We start from the raw sequence: 19312 nt of genomic DNA on the forward strand, positions 1-19312 counted from the left end.
AACAAAGTTGCAGAAGGACAGAATTAAAATGGGAAATTCAGGATAGTTCTCTGCTTAATGACAAAGATGATGTTCAATGACTACTGAAAACCATACATGGTTAAATATTTAAAAGACACAACAGACTTAGTAAAATGGAAATGCTGTGAAGCCATAAACAACACTATAATCAAAAGCTGTGACAACCAGAAGCCTGGGATTTAGATTTGCATTCATGGTCAAGTTCATTTAAACGTCTAAAAGTGATGGACTCGATTCTCCCAAACTCTTTCAAATAGCACAACAAAATAAGCATACAGTATGCCTTTTCAGGCTGCCTGAGCCCCAAAACGCAAGAGGAAATTATTTCAATTTTACCATTTGTATTTTCTCTGCTTTTGATACCAGTACCAAAACTATCCCTACAAAACTTTGAATTTACCATCCAAGTATAAAAAATTCCTCCAGAAGGAGAAGATAATACAGGGTACCATAATGATTAATCCCACATTTTTTTTCAATTATAACATGATAAGAAAGAATTAAAACATAACACTGAGAAATTCATTCACTTTTTAAAAGTAGCTGGAGTTTACAAACATCGTCTAGGTTTGCAACTGAAATGTTCTCTTTTTCTTCTTAATTGAGAGCAGGGGTCAGCAAATTAAGCCGAACAGCCCTCTGCTGTCTGGTTTGGTAAATTAATTTTTCTTGCAATACAGCCATATTCATCATTTACACAGTCTGTGGCTGCTTTCACACCAAGTGGCAGAGCTGAGTAGTTGCCAAAGAGATTCTAAGGCCCATGTAGTCTATAACACAGACCATCTGTTCCTGGACAGAAAAAGTTTGCTGATTCCTAAAGGTAAAGCATAAATAGGACTAAAAATTAACTCATGAGGCAAATCCTCAAATTCTTATCAAACAGTTTTAAGATTAGACTAAAAATAAAAATCCTGAGTTGAAGTTCTAGATATGTCACTCTACCTGTGTGATCTTGAGCAAAGTCACTCATGAACACACTGAGTTTATAATAGCCAGATACAAGATATTTTCCAGATTACTTACCTGATATTCTTGTCATTGTTCAATAAGAAACGACCCAGGATATTTATGGCTAGGACCTACAGAAAAACAGCACAGGTTAAGAATTTAAGAAAATCAAACATCTATATTGTTTAAGGATCATTTCCTGGCCTCTGATGAGTGCAAACTATTTAAAGGTGGTAGTTTAGTCGGCACTTCTACAGATTGCTAGCCAAAAAAAACCTCTGAAGGCAAATTCTTAAAATCATATTCTATTTCAACAGTAAAAGCTGCAAGATTGTTTTAAAGTTTTTATATTGCTAGCAAGAAAATATTATTGGTACAGCTTCACTGGAGGGAAATTTGGCAATAACTATAAATAATAAAAATAAGGAATCCACTGGATGGTTAGGTACGGACTCCGAGCACCCACTGCAGGGGGCACGAGTTCAATCCATGCCTCATGACACAGTCAAAAAAATTAATAAATAATTAAAAACTACAAAATGAAAATATATCCCCTGCTTCAACAATTTCACTTCTAGGAATTCAGCTGACATATATACTTGAACGTATGCACAAATATCTACTGCAACACTATCTGTAATCACAAATGATAGGAGTGTTCATTAATAGCAATTTTCCTAAATGTACTATGGCACATTCACACAATGAAATGTTATACAACCATTAAAAAGAATGAATCGTGACACATGCTATGACAGGTATGTACCTTGAGAATATTATATTAAGTGAAATAAGCCGGACACAAACACCCCATATTATTTGATTCCATTTAGGTGAAATGTCCTGAATAGGCAAAGCCACAGAGACAGAAAGTAGAATGGTGGTTGCCAGGAGTTGGGGTCAGGGGATAATGGGGAATTATTGTTTAAAGGGCACACAGTTTCAGTTTGGGAAACTAAAAAGTTCTGAAGATGAACGGTGGGTGTTGGCTGCACAACAGTGTGAATGTACTTACTTAATGCACTGAACTACAGAGTTAAGAGATGGTTAAAATGATAAGAGTTTATGTTATGCATATTCCACCAATCTTTTTTAAAATGAGAATGGTCTCTATACGTGAATATAAACTAGCTCCAACATAATGTTTTCATCTAACATGATAAGCATGAGGTACAGAACCACCCAGATGACAAAAGAACTGTACCCAAATACTGTAGTGTAGTTAGTAAATTTGTTTCTCACAAAGCAATGGATTAGTGATCATTATATTAATAAATGGTTGAAAGAATGAATAAACACTTGAGGGAGAGTTCTTCCTTACAGAAGAATTCCAATTATTTAAAGAAGAAAATATGAGGGAATAGAAAGTTATCATTAGCGCACCACCCAAAAATCTGTTAAAGATACTCAGACGGATACTAAAATTTGTTGGCAAAAGTTTGAGAACAGGGTATCTGCATAGTGTCAAAAGTGTTTCCTCCAAAATATTTTTAATTACATAGGGGAAAATAACAATTATACAGTGGAGAAACACAGCAGACACCACCTTACCCAAAAGATCAAGGTTAAAATCACCAGTAATGAGACAAATAGAGAGCATGTACCTCCTGATATGCAACTGTAAAGGGCACAACACTTCTGGGTTAGTCTCGCCAAAAGAGCATAACTTCAAACTAATTATTATAAGAATATATCAGACTGTCAAATTCAGGGATATTCTGCAAAATAACTGATCAGTGCTCTTCAAAACTGTCACAGAAGACAAGGAAAGATGAAGGGAATGTCAAGATTGGAGGAGACTAAGGAGACATGACAATAAATGCAACATGGGATCAAGGATTGGTGCTGGAAAGGAAGAAGGACATCAGTAGAAAAACTGGTAAAATCTGAATAAAATCAGCAAATCAATTAATGGTATTGAACCAATATTAATTTCTTAGTTTGGATAATTACACTACAGGTAAACAAAATGTTAACATCAGGGGAGGCTGAGTGAATGGTATTATGAGAACTCTGAACTGTTTTTGAAACTTATCTATAAGCCTAAAATTATTTTAAATAAAAAGGTTTTAAAAGTGGGGAAGATAACAAATACACACATACAGATATGTTTAAATATGGATAGAATATTATTCCAAAAAGTACATTAGAAAATGGTAACCATACTTCTGACTAGAAGAATTAAGTCTAAACATAAAATCAATAGGCAGACATTTTCCTCCCTGTATACCATTTTGTTTGAAGTGGTCAAACAGGAGATGGCAAGAGTGAACATCGACATGTTAGGAATTAGTGAACTAAAATGGACTGAAATGGGCAAATTTAATTCAGATGACCATTATGTCTACTACTGTGGGCAAGAATCCCTTAGAAGAAATGTAGTAGCCTTCATAGTCAAGAGTCTGAAATGCTTGGGTGCAATCTCAAAAATGACAGAATGGTCTCTGTTTGTTTCCAAGGCAAACCATTCAATACCACAGTAATCTAAGTCTATGACCCAACCAGTAATGCTGAAGAAGCTGAACGGTTCTATGCAGACCTACCAGACTTTCTAGAACTAACACCCAAAAAAGATGTTTTTTTCATCATAGGGGACTGGAATGCAAAAGTAGGAAATCAAGAAACACCTGGAGTAACAGGCAAATTTGGCCTTGGAGTACAAAACGAAGCAGGGCAAAGGTGAATAGAGTTCTGCCATGAGAACACACTGGTCATAGCAAACACTCTCTTCCAACAACACAAGAGAAGATTCGACACACGGACATTTCCAGATGGTCAATACCAAAATCAGATTGATTATATTCTTTGCAGGCAAAGATGGAGAAGCTCTATACAGTTAGTAAAACCAAGACCAGGAGATGACTGTGGTTCAGATCATGAACTCCTTGTTGTCAAATTCATACTTAAATTGCAGAAAGTAGGGAAAACCACTAGACCATTCAGGTATGACCTAAATCCAATCCCTTACGATTATACACTGGAAGTGACAAACAGATTCAAGGGATGAGATCTGATAGACAAGAGTGCCTGAAGAACTATGGACGAAGGTTCGTGACACTAAACAGGAGGCAGTGATCAAGACCATCCCCAAGAAAAAGAATTGCAAAAAGGCAAAATAGTTGTCTGAGGAGGCCTTACAAATAGCTGAGAAAAGAAGAGAAGCTAAAGGCAAAGGAGAAAAGAAAAGATATACCCATTTGAATGAAGAGTTCCAAAGAATGGCAAGGAGAGATAAGAAAGCCTTCCTCAGTGATCAATGCAAAGAAATAGAGGAAAACAATAGAATAGGAAGGACCAGAGATCTCTTTAAGAAAATTAGAGACACCAAGGGAACATTTCATGCAAAGATGGGCACAATAAAGGACAGAAATGGTATGGACCTAACAGAAGCAGAAGACATTAAGAAGAGGCGGCAAGAATACACAGAAGAACAATACAAAAAAGATCTTCATGACCCAGATAACCACGATGGTGTGATCACTTACCTAGAGCCAGACATCCTGGAATGGGAAGTTAAGTGGGCTTTAGGAAGCATCACTACAAATAAAGTTAGTGGAGGTGATGGAATTCCAGTTGAGCTATTTCAGATCCTAAAAGATGATACTGTGAAAGTGCTGCACTCAATATGCCAGCAAATTTGGAAAACTCAGCAGTGGCCACAGGACTGGAAAAGGTCAGTTTTCATTCCAATCCCAAAGAAAGGCAATGCCAAAGAATGTTCAAACTACCACACAATTGTACTCATCTCATACGCTAGCAAAGTAATACTCAAAATTCTGCAAGCCAGGCTTCAACAGTACATGAACCGTGAACTTCCAGATGTTCAAGGTGGATTTAGAAAAGGCAGAGGAAGCATAGATCAAATTGCCAATATCCACTGGGTCATAGAAAAAGCAAGAGAATGCCAGAAAAACATCTGCTTTATTGATTACGCCAAAGCCTTTGACTGTGTATATCACAACAAACTGTGGAAAATTCTTCAAGAGATGGGAATACCAGACCACCTGACCTGTCTCTTGAGAAACCTGTATGCACATCAGGAAGCAACAGTTAGAACTGGACATGGAACAACAGATTGGTTACAAACTGGGAAAGGAATACATCAAGGCTGTATATTGACATGCTGCTTACCTAACTTATATGCAGAGTATAACATGTGAAATGCCAGGCTGGATGAAGCACAAGCTGGATTGCTGGGAGAAATATCAATAATCTCAGATACCACCCTTACGGCAGAAAGTGAAGAACTAAAGAGCCTCTTGATGAAAGTGAAAGAGGAGAGTGAAAAAGCTGGCTTAAAACTCAACATTCAAAAAACCAAGATCATGGCATCTGGTCCCATCATTTAATGGCAAATAGATGCGAAAACGATGGAAACAGTGAGAGACTTTATTTTTCTGGGCTCCAAAATCACTGCAGATGGTGATTGCAGCCATGAAACTAAAAGACGCTTACTCCTTGGAAGGAAAGTTATGACCAACCTAGATAGCATATTAAAAAGCAGAGACATTACTTTGCCAACAAAGGCCCATCTAGTCAAGGCTATGGTTTTTCCAGCAGTCACGTATAGATGTGAGAGTTGTACTATAAAGAAAGCTGAGTGCCAAAGAATTGATGCTTTTGAACTGTGGTGTTGGAGGAGACTCTTGAGAGTCCCTTGGACAGAAAAGAGATCACACCAGTCATTCCTAAAGGAAATCAGTCCTGAACATTCATTAGAAGGACCAATGCTGAAGCTGAAACTCCAATACTTTGACCACCTGATGTGAACAGCTGACTCATTTGAAAAGACCCTGATGCTGGGAAAGACCGAAGGCAGGAGAAGAAGGGGACGACAGAGGATGAGATGGCAGAATGGCATCACTAACTCGATGGACATGAGTTTGATGAGTTCCAGGAGTTGATGATGGACAGGAAAGCCTGGCATACTGCAGTCCATGGGGTCGCAAAGAGTCGGACACGTCTGAGCGACTGAACTGAACTGATACCATTTTGTATTGAATTTTTTTTATGTGTTCATTTTTTTAATAAAAATAAATATTTAAGAAAAATGAATTAACTCAAATATATTGTCGTCTTGTTTGAAGTTAATGAGCCCAACTTAAATCATGGCTCCAAACAAAAGCTTATTCTGAGACGGTTCCTTCATTCAACATTGTCTATATATGTATCCATACGTAAAATCTTCCAATTTCTATTATAATCAATATTAAATCCTTCAGTGGAGAGGATGATACTTCAGATACCAAAATATACATTCTGCATCATTCTTTCCTAAAGTTAATTTCCAAAGTCCAAGTCAATTATTTTAAAATAAGATGTTTAGAGTAAAGATTAAAAACTTACTCGAAGTCCACTCTCTGACTTAATATCCATGATAGTCAAAACCGTCTCATAAAGAATAGCATTTCCTACATTTTTACTAGTCTCCGTATTAGTGGCAACCTGAAAAGACACAGAAGGTGTTACGTGACAAAACAATGCTTCCAAAAAACATCCAGAGGTAACAAAAGATATTTTGTGATTGTTTTCAGCCACCAATGAGAAAACACAAATAAAAATTGCTCCATATAATCACAATCATTCTGCTCCCTGCTATACTAAAATGAGTTTTTACAAAAATGCAAGTTTTTGTTCTACTCACCTGTGCTAATATATCATTCATAGCTTCACTTGAGTCATCATCATTTCGTCCTAAAATTCTTAATAACCGCAAAATTCGTACCTAATGTGCAAAATATGACAAACATCAACAAATTCTGTCTAGCACAAAGGAACTTTGCTTGATTTGAAATTCAAATAACTTAAATGAAGTCTTAGATCCCAATAGAAATAGTCAAAATTCAAACAGAAGAATTTTAAACATGATCTTTAGAGCAGTTATGTATGGTTCCATGTCTTAATGAAGCTGTTAGACAACCTACACTTCATGAGTCAAAGGATACCACCACCTGCAGTGTTATATCATATTGGAAAATCATATTTCTATGTGGTATATGATTTGACTATTACAAATATAATTTTATCCTATTAATCTAATACAGAACTGTGTCACTATTCATTTATTAATGTAATTAGCTTAACCAATTAACTACCAAAAGTACCCGACACAAACATAAGAGGAAGGAAAAATTTATTCCAAAATACATCATCTATCCTAAACTTTCTTTCAAGCTCACCTGCAAAAAGGGGTCACTGATCCCAGAAACATCATGTTCTGGTGAATATCCGGACATGATGAGGTTCTTTAGAATACGAACTAATTGGGGCACAAGCTGCAGGGAAGAGAAATGCATCAAAAAACAGTGAACATCAAAGAATTTCTCAGGAATAGGCAGAGGTTAACTTGGCTTAAAAAAAAAAGATTCAAGAGTCTGAGTCCAAGCAAATTCTACTGATACAATATCCTAGTATATTGTTGATGTTTCACAGACATAACTTAGAAGTATTCTGGCCCAGAACTCAAGAACGAGTATGTATGTTATCTGAATTAAAACCAAACCAGACATTTTTACTCCAGAGTTATATATGCATACAATAACAGTAGGTCAGAAAGCCTATGAGAACCGAGTAAAACAGATGCCTATGGGGACTTCTATGGGACTTGACACACCTAGGTTGCACAAACATGTTCAGTTTTTAATCTATCCAACACATGTGGATATAAAATGCTACCACATCCAACACTCTGGTAATTTTATGAAAATTATAGTTTTAAAACAAACGATCTCAAATAGAGGGAAAAAAAACCTCTCTCCTCTTAATATATGGCTAGTTATATCCTTTCCCAATAAACAACAGGGAATACAAAAGTCTCCAACACTGACCAAGTGGAAAAGACACATGAAAAACTGTCTCCTTCACCCGAGGAAGACAACAAGGCCATGAATGCTGTTTTTGTCCTATTCTTAACTCATAGGACACAATTTTTGGTAAATTTAATTTCAGCACCTAATCATATATTTGTTGCCTATCTTATCTTACTAATGAAACGATACATTTCTTATGATCAGAATGCCCTTCTTTTTTAACTCTGTCCATTAGACTGACTGACGACACACAGCAGAGGCAATTTTATTGCCAAGCTGAACTTAAAAATGCTTTAAATACTATTATTTATTGCACTCCACTGATCAATCATTTAAGATTAAAACCCCATTTCAAAATGTTTGCCACAATTAAGAATCTTTCCAGTCTCCAACTACAAACTCAATTTAGCTATATAAACAACTCTAATCACCTAACGTTAAGAACCGTCCAAAGCAAACTGAATCCAAACTGAATCTTACCTGTCTTTGAGGCAAGCAGAACAGCCCCAACTTTGCTACAACTCAATTATCTTTTTCTCATTGAATCTGGATTCCTCTCTAAGGGGATCAAGACTGAAACAAAAGCCAAGTTGGGCCCACGGAATGCACTCAAAACACAACACTAAGTCTACTGCTGAATATAAGACAACATAATCTGTGTGAATAGGTTTGGCCATATCACTTCAGGATTAAGCACTTCGTAAGTCACCTCCTAAACAAAAATCTAATTTGGACAACTCCAAGATTCAAACAAATCTAAGCTTACAATGACTTGTAAATTCTAAACAGAATCCTCATTAAATCTGTCAACTCTGGACAGATTCAATTAGAAGTCAGAATAATATAACTGTATAAACTGCTTTAAAATGTAATAAAACTGGGACCATCTAGTTACCAAGCTCTGCACTAAAAAGTAGCTTGCCTTGCATACTTCTCAATGGTCTACTTTTTTGTACTACACACATTCTTCCTTATTTTTTTAAATTTGGTTTCTGTCTCAGAAAAGTTCTTTTTCCTTCAGCTACTAAGCTCACACCACATAACAGCATCCTGGGACAAAAAGCATAAATATCTCTAAGTATTCAGCATACAAATTCTTGGAACCAAGCTTTATTTTTCAGACAAAAAAGCAAGTTACTAAAACTGATGACAAAAGAAACAAAATAAAATGACAAAGGGAAAAGCTGCAGCCATGAAAATCAGTTGATGCCCACCCACTCTATCTCAAAAATCTTTTAACATTCCAAAACTTCAAGGCAAGATCGAGTGCAAGTCAGGAGGAAATTAAAGCTCAAAGCCTGAACTGAAAGTTCAGAAGTACGTATGAAGCTTTTTAAAGTATGAAGTTACCCAAACACAGTTCTAAAGTGTATCTACTTCAAAAAGCAGTGTTTGGTGTTTTGGTTCCAAATTGATCTGGACTGCCATCACCAATGCCACTGGGAAACTGCTCAAAGTTTCTCAGGTGAAGATAAAGGAAAGGCGGAGAAGGAGGCTTAGAAATCAGGAAAGGCTGCAACTGAAATCCAAGGCTGACTGTGGAGTCAGGAGTTTAAGTGACAAGACAAAATCTGGACTAAGGAGTTAGCCAAAAATGCTATGACAAATAACACAGTATTAAGCACAGATTCAGCATTAGTATATTTTTTAAGCCACATTTGTGGATGGATACAAAAGCTACTAAGGATCTAATGCCAGCATGCACCATCTAAATGAGGGTTAATTCTTACCTTTTCATTCTAACATACAGCAGGATTCCAAACAGACAACAGGAACAAAACATACAAAGCAAGCATTAGGGACAGATATGGGCCTCATACTGTTTTTATAATAATTTAATCAAGACATGACCATCTAAGGGGGGGAAAAAAGCACACACACCCCCTCCCAAAGAGCTGCTATTAGAGCTTCGTTAGATCTAAAGTACAAAGTAAACCCAATATATGGAGTGGTCAGCATCCTATAAAAGGAACTGAATGCATGTAATTACCCAAAAAACAGTCTTTCTCTGAGTCCTGCTTACTAGTGCCTTCTGAAAGTAAGTGGAGAAAACAAAAATTTCCACTCTAGAATGCTCTAAGAAAGGGAGGGAGGGACTTCAGAAAGCTAGAGACATCCACCACTGGAGTCACCACAGCGTAAAACGAACAGTGGGGGACCCTATGTTAGGTAAAAGTAATGTCAAATCTCAGTTTGCAGTTTTCACCTTAAGGGAAAAAAAAACAACAAGAAATCACCTGCCTTAAACACACACACACACACACACACACACAATTCCTGCTTGTAATTCGACCTCAGGTTACATTTCCTAACTTCAATGTGAAAACAGTAGATAAAGCACTTGAGAGGTCAGTACGTCTGCCAACGAGAGAAGACTTCTATTATGAAAGGAGAAACACTGTACTACTGCCAGTTCTTACACGCCTAAAGCTGGCTTCCTACCACACAGAAGGGTTGGTTAAGTTCTTTACTCAGTTCCATACCTTTCCTTCAAAAGAAAATTCCTAAGTGAGAAAATCATGTACTTTAGGAAAATCATTTTCAATCAACAGAGGCTTAGATATACAGAATGGCACCTACCTTTCTGAAATGTGCAAGCATGTCTGGGCTTCGCTCACACATTTCTGTGAGGAGGACTACAGAAGTGTGAAGGACACCTGAAAGAAAAGAGCCAATGAAAACTAAAAATGAGGCTGTATTCTTCAACTTCATAGCACAGGGCTTTCAGTTCTGAAGGTCAATTTCAAAAAGGTAGCTGCTACTTTTGTTTTTTAATCTCCCAAGAATCTAAGCATTGAGGTGAATACAAAGAAGGTATTAATAGATACCTGCTGATTTAACACAGATGATCTGAGTCAAATCAGAATGTTCTAAAGTTATGTGGCCAAAATAATTGCTTAAAAATGACATCCAACGCACAAGCCTCTCCATTTGAGAATATCCATAAAGACATGCTCAGTCAACATAAACTGGATATCACCTGCTCCAGATTTAGTAAGCTCTTAGCTGATTTTTGAAAGATACTTCAAGAAGAAAAATCTTACTAACATTTTAAATTTCTAGACAAAATATAGTCATGAATGACAAAGTAAATTTGTTTGTTCAAGAGTGAGTGAAAAGAATCACATACATTACACTAAATATGTGCCCTAGACATTCATTTATTCAACAAGTACATTCTGAGTCTTCTAGGCAGAGGACTGAATTGATCAAATTAAATACATGTTACCATTTTTTCTCTTAGCATTTAGGACACAAGAATTTTCTTCACTCAGAATCTGTTTCATTCAATTCAAAACAAGAATAAAATGTTCAGTAAAGAACAGCCACATACATTCCATCTAATGCCTCAGAAGTTTTGTATATCTGAGTACCCATTACAAATTCCTGTTACAAGTAACCTACAAAGAGTTTCACAAATCTTACACTACAACTGCAAGGAGATAAAGAAATAAGCCAAGAAGTCAAAAGGTTTCACACATGAAAATCAAGCCTAGGATCATTTGCAATTACACTGAGTATTAGTTAATATAGTATTTTTGATACAATAAAAGGGGACCAGAAATGAAAAACAAGCTTACTATAAAGGAATCAATCTCTAATTACAAAACTAGGATTTGAGAGTAGAAGAGACATTCAACCCATTGGCCCTTCCTGGAAAAGGTGTCCAAGCACAGCAGAAAGCTGAGTCCACTGTGTGAGACAGAGGCCAACACTGCCTGACGACTATTTTCTCTCCCCTTCTCCCTCAGTACTTCATGAGTGCATCCAAATCACATTACCATGGTTCTTTTCATTCAACAAATTCTTTGTTGCTGGTAAAAACATCTCCATAAGTTCAGGAACCTTCCTGATGACATGAACAGCACAAAGTGCTGCCTACAAAAAAAATATAAAAAGGACAAAAAATTTATTTCAATTAAAGTCAGGACAATCAATCTTACAAACAAAAGAACCTTGTCAACCAGTTCACCTACACACAAAAAAAGAAAGGAGTTATAGATCTGATTATCATCAGGTTTATTAGTTATTAATTGGTTAGGGCTGTCCAATTTATACTATTGCATTAATGAGAACTTCTAACTCACCTGTCTCTTTGGTCATATATTACCAAATAAGTCGACAACAACTTTTTTCAACCAGACCATCTGTTAACATGAGCTTACCAATTGTGCCAAATATAATTTATCTGCAGCTTTGCAAAGTTAAAAAATAAAGACTCCATCTGTGATCATCATTCTTCTGAGTAAGAAAACCAAAAGGTTTTATAAAAACACTATGTAGGTGAAAGATACATATATTGCAGATGCTTTAAATCTGCTGCTACTTTTAATAATACTTATACTTTCTCCATTCACCCTCTACTGAAATCAAGAAAATCACTTGAAAGTTACTCAGTATCTTAGTTAAGTCTCTCTGTTAGCCAGTCTCTACTGAAGAAAAGATGGCCCTCGCTTGTTCACAGGAAAGAAAGGGACATTCAAAGACTGGTTTCAGTTACTCTCCCCCGATCCCCGCAAAGGAACCGTAACTACTACTTGTTGGAATTGAATATCATAATTTAGGCACATTAATAAGGAAAGAGTTCAGCTAATTCTTCCCATGCTACAGTTGAGGAAAACAATTTTTTCCTAATCTGCAGGGATATTTTATGTAATCTTTCTGAACAAGAGCAGCCCATACATTTTTTAAGAGATAGGACTGGCTTTGGCCTACAGCCATCATTAGCAGCAGGAGAAGGCAATGGCAACCCACTCCAGTACTCTTGCCTGGAAAATCCCATGAACGGAGGAGCCTGGTAGGATGCAGTCCATGGGGTTGCTAAGAGTCGGGCACGGCTGAGAGACTTCACTTTCACTTTCCTATATTGGAGAAGGAAATGGCAACCCACTTCAGTGTTCTTGCCTAGAGAATTATAGGGACAGCGGAGCCTAGTAGGCTGCTGTCTATGGGGTCACACAGAGTCGGACACGACTGAAGCAACTTAGCAGCAGCAGCAGCAGCATCATTAGCAGCACATGATCCTGGAAAATAGCTCAGCCCTTTTAACAGCTTTGTCTCACACCATTAAATGGAGAAGCACAGTCAATGACAATCAGACGATCTTATGTCATTCACTTCTACAGTCCTAAATTTATACCGCTTGTTTATGCTTTAAGATTCAAGCACAATAAAGTAACAACAAAATGTTTATACTACCATATAAAAGCAGATAAGAGAATAAGATTGCTATCTTCCATTACTATTCTACTTAGATATACCAATTTTAGGAAGGAGGTTCTAAATCATTCCCTAATAATTCTCTAGGTCCCAAGGAACTGCACTTCCAAGATTCAAAGGCCCTAATACAAAGGCATGGGCACTAAAATAAATTTGTAACAATCTGTTCATTATCACTTCGTTTAACATTGGTTAGAATCAGGTAACTTAGGAAGTAATAGGTATGCCATCTATTTGTTTGTTGATAAATAATTTTCTTGAAAAGTGAGGAATTAAGAGAATTAAAGTATTCACAATCACTTACCAACTGGAGAGTTAAATAGTAATAAAATCACCTCCAAAATTAGTATAAAAAATAGATTTTGACTTATGAACAACTGATTCATATACAGTCGTTTGAAACACATTTAATGCACAAAGAAAGTTATATTATCACTTGCGCTTTCAAAAATGAATAATGTGCCTTCTCTCCATAATACCGCCTAATCCAAACACAGACATTCTGTTCCATGGAAAGTTACCTTTTTTCGTAAGTACGAGTTGGAGGTTTTCAGGAGTTTCTCTACCTCTCCTGCAAGATCTCTGCACATCTCTGAGGACCCCATGCAGCCGAGGGTACAAAGTGCTAGCCCTTGTACATACTGTGTGCTATGATTGAGATCACTGCAAAAGAAAGAAGGCGGCAGAAATGAATATGCCCTGCCCGGTGCTCCCAATGAAGAAGCTTCACAATCGAACGAGACAGCTCTGAATGATTCATGATTTCTCTCATAAGGAAAATATTAGGATAATTTAAAAAAAAAATTATTCTAACCTTATTATTAATACAAATTACAATGCAGTAAACTGACAGTTCGTTCTACATGCTTGCAACCCAGAGTTTCCAAACACCACGAATAACAGAAACTGTAAAACATGCTATCCGTGGGATGCCCAAAGAACTTTCTTTACTAGCAGCAGAATATGAAGCACAACTGTATCTTTTAAGATTTTAATATGTTCCACTACTAACTACAAAAAAGTAAGATATTAACCAAAATGTTAAAAAAAAAATTTAGAAAACACAATCTCTACTGCTAGAGCATTTAAGATGACAAACATCACAACAGAAACACTAAAATCTTTGATCTTATGGTATAGTATTAACCTTGATATTAATTTTTACTTTTATTTATTCAAAAGAAGAAAAACAGTAACTAAAAGAACAGCTAATTAAACCATCTTAAACTAGGTAGATATTATCGTGAGGCTCAATATCTAGTACTACAGAGAACAAAAAATTCTATTTCTAACAGGCAATGACTACTGCATAAAATTATTTCCAAACCAGCCAGGAAGTATTTTCAGAAAAGTAGAAGTATTAAAAGTTTGAATAGTAAATGCATTTATATATTATAATCAACTCTTACTATGCAGAAGCTGAATTCCTAGGTTGAGTTATGCTACTTCTACCAGCTTTAAGAGTACTTTAAAATCCTTTAGTTCAGTGGTTCTCAAACGGTGATTAGAGAATCTCTGGAAGTTCCCAGGACTGTTCCAGGGGGTCCATGAGATACAAACTACTTTCATGATACTAACTCATTATTTTTCAGCTTTATTGACATTTGCACTAATAGTGCAAATAGGAAAAACTAAGGCACATTAGCATAAATCAACAGGCACCAAATTGTATTACCAGTCACTGAATTCACTGCCACCCACTTACAGTGAAAGAAGGAGAGGAGGGAGAGAGTTTCACTTAATACTCTCCATTTTGTTGTTGTCTGCTGTTCAGTCACTCATGACAAAGCAGTAAAAATGACTAGCTTAATTATACCTTGACTTTTTTTCTTTTTTAAGCCATGCCATGCAGCTTGTAGGATCTCAAGTTCCCTGATCAGGGATTGAACCTGGGTCACCTCAGTGAAAACCCAGAATCCTAAGCACTAGGCCACCAAGGAACTCCCTCATACCTTGACTCTTCAGTGCACATTTTTTAATGTTCTGTGTGAAAATGAAAAGTATGCATGAAGTACTTCTGATGCATAATGAAATAAGTGACAATCTCAGAGAAAAACGCTTGTGTATCTGTTTCATTTGCAAGCTAAACTACGAACCAGCTGCTTTTAAAATGAACATCATTTTTACCTGAAAAATAACAATTATAATTATTAAGATGTGGTTATTTGGCAAACATTTTCTGGAAGAAGAGCCAAATAAGCCTATCACTTCAAGGGCAACAAGTGACAATATTTGTTGCCAATGATAAACCTAAGCTTTGAAAGTGAAAATTAGAATTTTGGAATATTTGTATTGCCATCATGAACCTGACAGTCTGTTAATACACTAAAACTCAGTGAACCAATTTTCTCCAAATGCCTTAAGCATGATGTTTAAAAACTATGCAAAAGAGTCAAACTGTATGAATGGGTTTCAATATAGCAACCAAACTTCACTGATACGGTTTCAGATTCTACACTAACCTAATGAAACTACCACTTGTGGGGTTTGGTATGGTATCATGGAAGATTATCCATAGTTATCTGAAAGGCTATTAAAGTCCTCTTCCTTTTTCAAATGACATTATCTGTGAAAGGCTAGATCTTCATATATTTCAACCAAAACATAAGAAAATGAACACAGAAGCAAATACAAGCATCTAACCTATTCTATTAGGTTAGATATTAAAGATATTTACAAAAGTGTAAAATAATGCCATTCTTCTCTCTGAATTGTTTTTGTTCTGGAAAATAGCTTATATTTCATAACAAAATGTACTGCTGTCAACATTGTAAAGGTTTCATTAACAATCATTTTGAATGAACCAATAAATGGTTTTTATCTTCCCTGAAGAACAAAGAAAGGAAAAGAAACAAAAGGAAAGTGTCAGTCAGGTTTGCTACTTTCTACTAATTTGAATACTTAAGACAAAAATTACTAATAAAGTTTAACTTAATTATGGTCCTAGTTCCCAAAAATATTTCGTTAACTCTTCATTCATTTTTTACTGATTAAGAATATCTGTATAATGCAAGCTCTTAAAATACTGTGTCTGATTTTTAAAGATTTAAGTCCAAGATCATTAATGTCTTAAAAGTTTTTCTGGACCAATGAACAATGAGGTAAACATGCCATCATTAAACAGAAAAACTGCTAGTACACTATGATGCCCTATAATACAAACAAAAAGCAAGAAACCTCACAAATAAAAAACCCATTCATTAAAAGATTTTACAAAACGGAATGATCCAAAGTCCTTTGACTGAACTTAAACTTGAAGTATCAGATAAATTCCCAACTATTAGCAGCTCTCTCCTAAATTCACTTGGGGCTTGGCTGGGTCTCATTACACACACAGATTCTTTCTTTGCCTATATGCCTCATTCTTCAGTTTTAATCAAGCTACAAACTTATTCGTGAGTTTGCTCAAAACTTGCTGTTAGGCAGAACTGCCAAATTATCAGCATGTGATTAAAGGCTTGAGTAATAAGGGCAGCAGAGCATGTAAAAACAAAAATTAAAGAAACTTTCAGAGACTTGTCCAAAATAAGAGTATAAAGTCATGTTAAACATCTATAATGTAACCTCCATGACACCAAAGATTTCTGCCCACTTTTTTCATTCTCCATCCTCAGCGCTTACAATAGCTCCTGGCATACAACAGATATGCAATCAATGTTTGTTGAATAAATGAAGTGACTTAGTATTTTCATTATTAATATTTATTTCAAGGCCAAAAAGAACAACATTTTCCCAAATTAAGCTGCAGAGTCAATGTATTTAAATGAGACACTATATTTTTACAAGCAAATCATAACTCTCATTTAAAAATTTTTCATTATCGGGAAATTTTAAATTATAACATTTACCACAGCAAAATATATGAGTTCAATGTCTATAAACTGATCACCTATAAACCCCTGCTTCCTTCTGTCAATACAGAAATACTGTAAATTAAAAATGAAATCTAAAAAAGGAGAACTGGTAGACATACCAAAACAAACCAAAAAGAACCTTAAATCAATAAGGCCGTCAGAACTTTCATAGCTTTTTAACAGAAATTTATTATAAGAGAGATACTGAGAAGAATTGTTAACTCCCTACTCGCAGGTCTTCTAATTTTTCTAGAACGGCAAGCATTCCTCAGCTTCTAAGGTAAACACATAAATGGACTAGTAAATCAGTAAAGCACCTGTTAGAGAAAAAAGGACTTATGCACAAAAGCTCACAAGCTAAATACAACTGTCAGCAACTGAAATCTGGGATTAAGACTGCTGACAAGCAAGACCTCTCTTTTTACCTTTAAATGGTATTCATTTAGAATATACTGGTAATTATTTAATAAATATGATGCCTCATAATTCATGGTATTCAAAAAATTCTATAAGAAAGCTCAGATTTACCAATGCTTTTTCTATTCTATGAAAGTCCAAATGCTTATTCATTGCTAAATAGCTGCTATGACTCAAGATGTACAACAATACTTTCATTTAAATTATCCCATACAGTTTTTTTTCTATAGAAATTTTAATCCTTTGCTTAGCCTCTTTATATATAAGCTCCAGAACCAAAAGCAACTCAATTATATTCCAGACAGGAAATATAAAATCAGTAAACAGAAGGCTTTGATGTCATATTATTAAAAAGGCCCAAAAGAACACAACAATTATTAGAAGAAAGAAATTAAGACTTACTTCTTGATACAGTTGGTCATGAGAAGATGGACATCTTGTCTTTCGTCTAACAGCAGCATTGCCCCTAAATAGCCAATGCGTTTGTCTGTGAATTTTTGAGAGGCGATAAGCTTGAGGCACTCCAACTACCAATTAAAAAAAAAAAAAAAATTAAGGAATTGCTACCACGATCAGGAAAGCAATGTTTTTAACCCAAAGTCAATGGATAATTAAAGTACATAGGTATAACCTATATCATCAAACCACCTAAATAAAAGGCAAAGACTTAAGATCTTTCAATATCTTAATGATAATAATCAAGTTCTGGAATAGAGTATCTAGTCAAGGCCCTATCGTACCTGCCATCCAAATAATCTGTGAAGTTTATGTTAGATCTAAATATTTGTACAGACTGCTGCTGCTGCTAAGTCACTTCAGTCGTGTCCGACTCTGTGCGACCCCATAGACGGCAGCCCACCAGGCTCCCCCGTCCCTGGGATTCTCCAGGCAAGAACACTGGAGTGGGTTGCCATTTCCTTCTCCAATGCACGAAAGTGAAAAGTGAAAGTGAAGTCGCTCAGTCATGTCCGACTCTTCGCGACCCCATGGACTGCAGCCTACCAGGCTCCTCCGTCCATGGGCTTTTCCAGGCAAGAGTACTGGAGTGGGGTGCCATTGCCTTCTCCGTCACACAGACTACGGGAGTGTTATCATAAGGTTTTAATAAACCTTATTCTTAATTTAATTCCTAGGGTACATTAAATGAGCACCTAGCACATGTATGTATTTAATGTCTGGTTACTATTCTGAATATCAAAAGCTCAGTAACTGAAATGCACCCAAGTGCCAAACAGTCCTAAACATCATGAAGGTACAATTAAAAAAGAAGGACAATTAACTAATTTTAACATTATGTGGAAAAGTACTACATTTGAGGCTTGAACTATGAAGAGGAGAGGTTTTAGGAATCAAACAGAAGTAAACAACAACAAAAAGCCACTGGAAAACTCACTAATAGAATTAACCCTAAATATTTTATACTATTTCTTCTTACATAATTCTTTTCTTTACACAACCCTCAGAGCTTAAGAATCCATGAAGTTATTTACAATAGCCAAGATACAGAAACAACCCATGTGCCTATTAACAGGTGACTGATTTAAGGTGTGTGTGTGGGGGGTGTGTACGTGTGTGTGTGCATGCACGCACGTGTGTATAATAGAGCATTAAAGAATGAAGTATTATCATTAGCAGCCACATGGATGGACCTAGAGAGTATCATATTAAGTGAAGTGGAAGGCAAATGGTACATATCATTTACATATGGAATCTAAGAAGTAATACAAATCAATCTACTTACAAAATAGAAACAGATCAAGGTAGAAAACTTATGGTTACCAGAGGGGAAGAGAGAGAGAGAGATAAATTAGGAGCAATTAACAGATACAAACTACTATACATAAAATAGATAAGCAACAATTATTTACTATATAGCAGAGGGAACTATATCCAATATCTTAACATAATGAAAACTAATCTGAAATATATACTCACACACACACATACGTATAACTCAAACACTTCACTGTACACTGGAAATACAGACAATACTGTAAATCAAAAATACTTCAATAAAAAAAAAAGTCCTTGTAATTAGTT

General features: G+C 35.8%; 1 protein-coding gene across 9 annotated transcripts in view; it reads right to left on the reverse strand.

Moving 5' to 3' along the window:
* AP1G1 (adaptor related protein complex 1 subunit gamma 1) overlaps positions 1–19312 on the reverse strand; it is a 98524-nt gene that overhangs the window by 20861 nt on the left and 58351 nt on the right. For 8 of the 9 annotated variants that reach the window (XM_081512560.1, XM_081512557.1, XM_081512562.1 and 5 more), the window contains 8 exons: positions 17675–17799; positions 13523–13664; positions 11564–11660; positions 10362–10438; positions 7152–7247; positions 6617–6697; positions 6319–6417; positions 1048–1103 (listed from right to left, as the gene is read on the reverse strand). In XM_081512560.1, the coding sequence (XP_081368686.1) occupies positions 1048–1103; positions 6319–6417; positions 6617–6697; positions 7152–7247; positions 10362–10438; positions 11564–11660; positions 13523–13664; positions 17675–17799 (773 nt within the window). Of the gene's footprint in view, positions 1–1047; positions 1104–6318; positions 6418–6616; positions 6698–7151; positions 7248–9511; positions 9521–10361; positions 10439–11563; positions 11661–13522; positions 13665–17674; positions 17800–19312 lie in introns of all 9 variants that reach the window. The other variant, XM_081512564.1, reaches the window with a different exon arrangement.

The sequence above is a fragment of the Giraffa tippelskirchi genome, chromosome 7 (genome assembly GCF_054371585.1).
Source record: "Giraffa tippelskirchi isolate mGirTip1 chromosome 7, T2T-mGirTip1v1.2.pri, whole genome shotgun sequence".
Classification (NCBI taxonomy): Eukaryota; Metazoa; Chordata; class Mammalia; order Artiodactyla; family Giraffidae; genus Giraffa; species Giraffa tippelskirchi.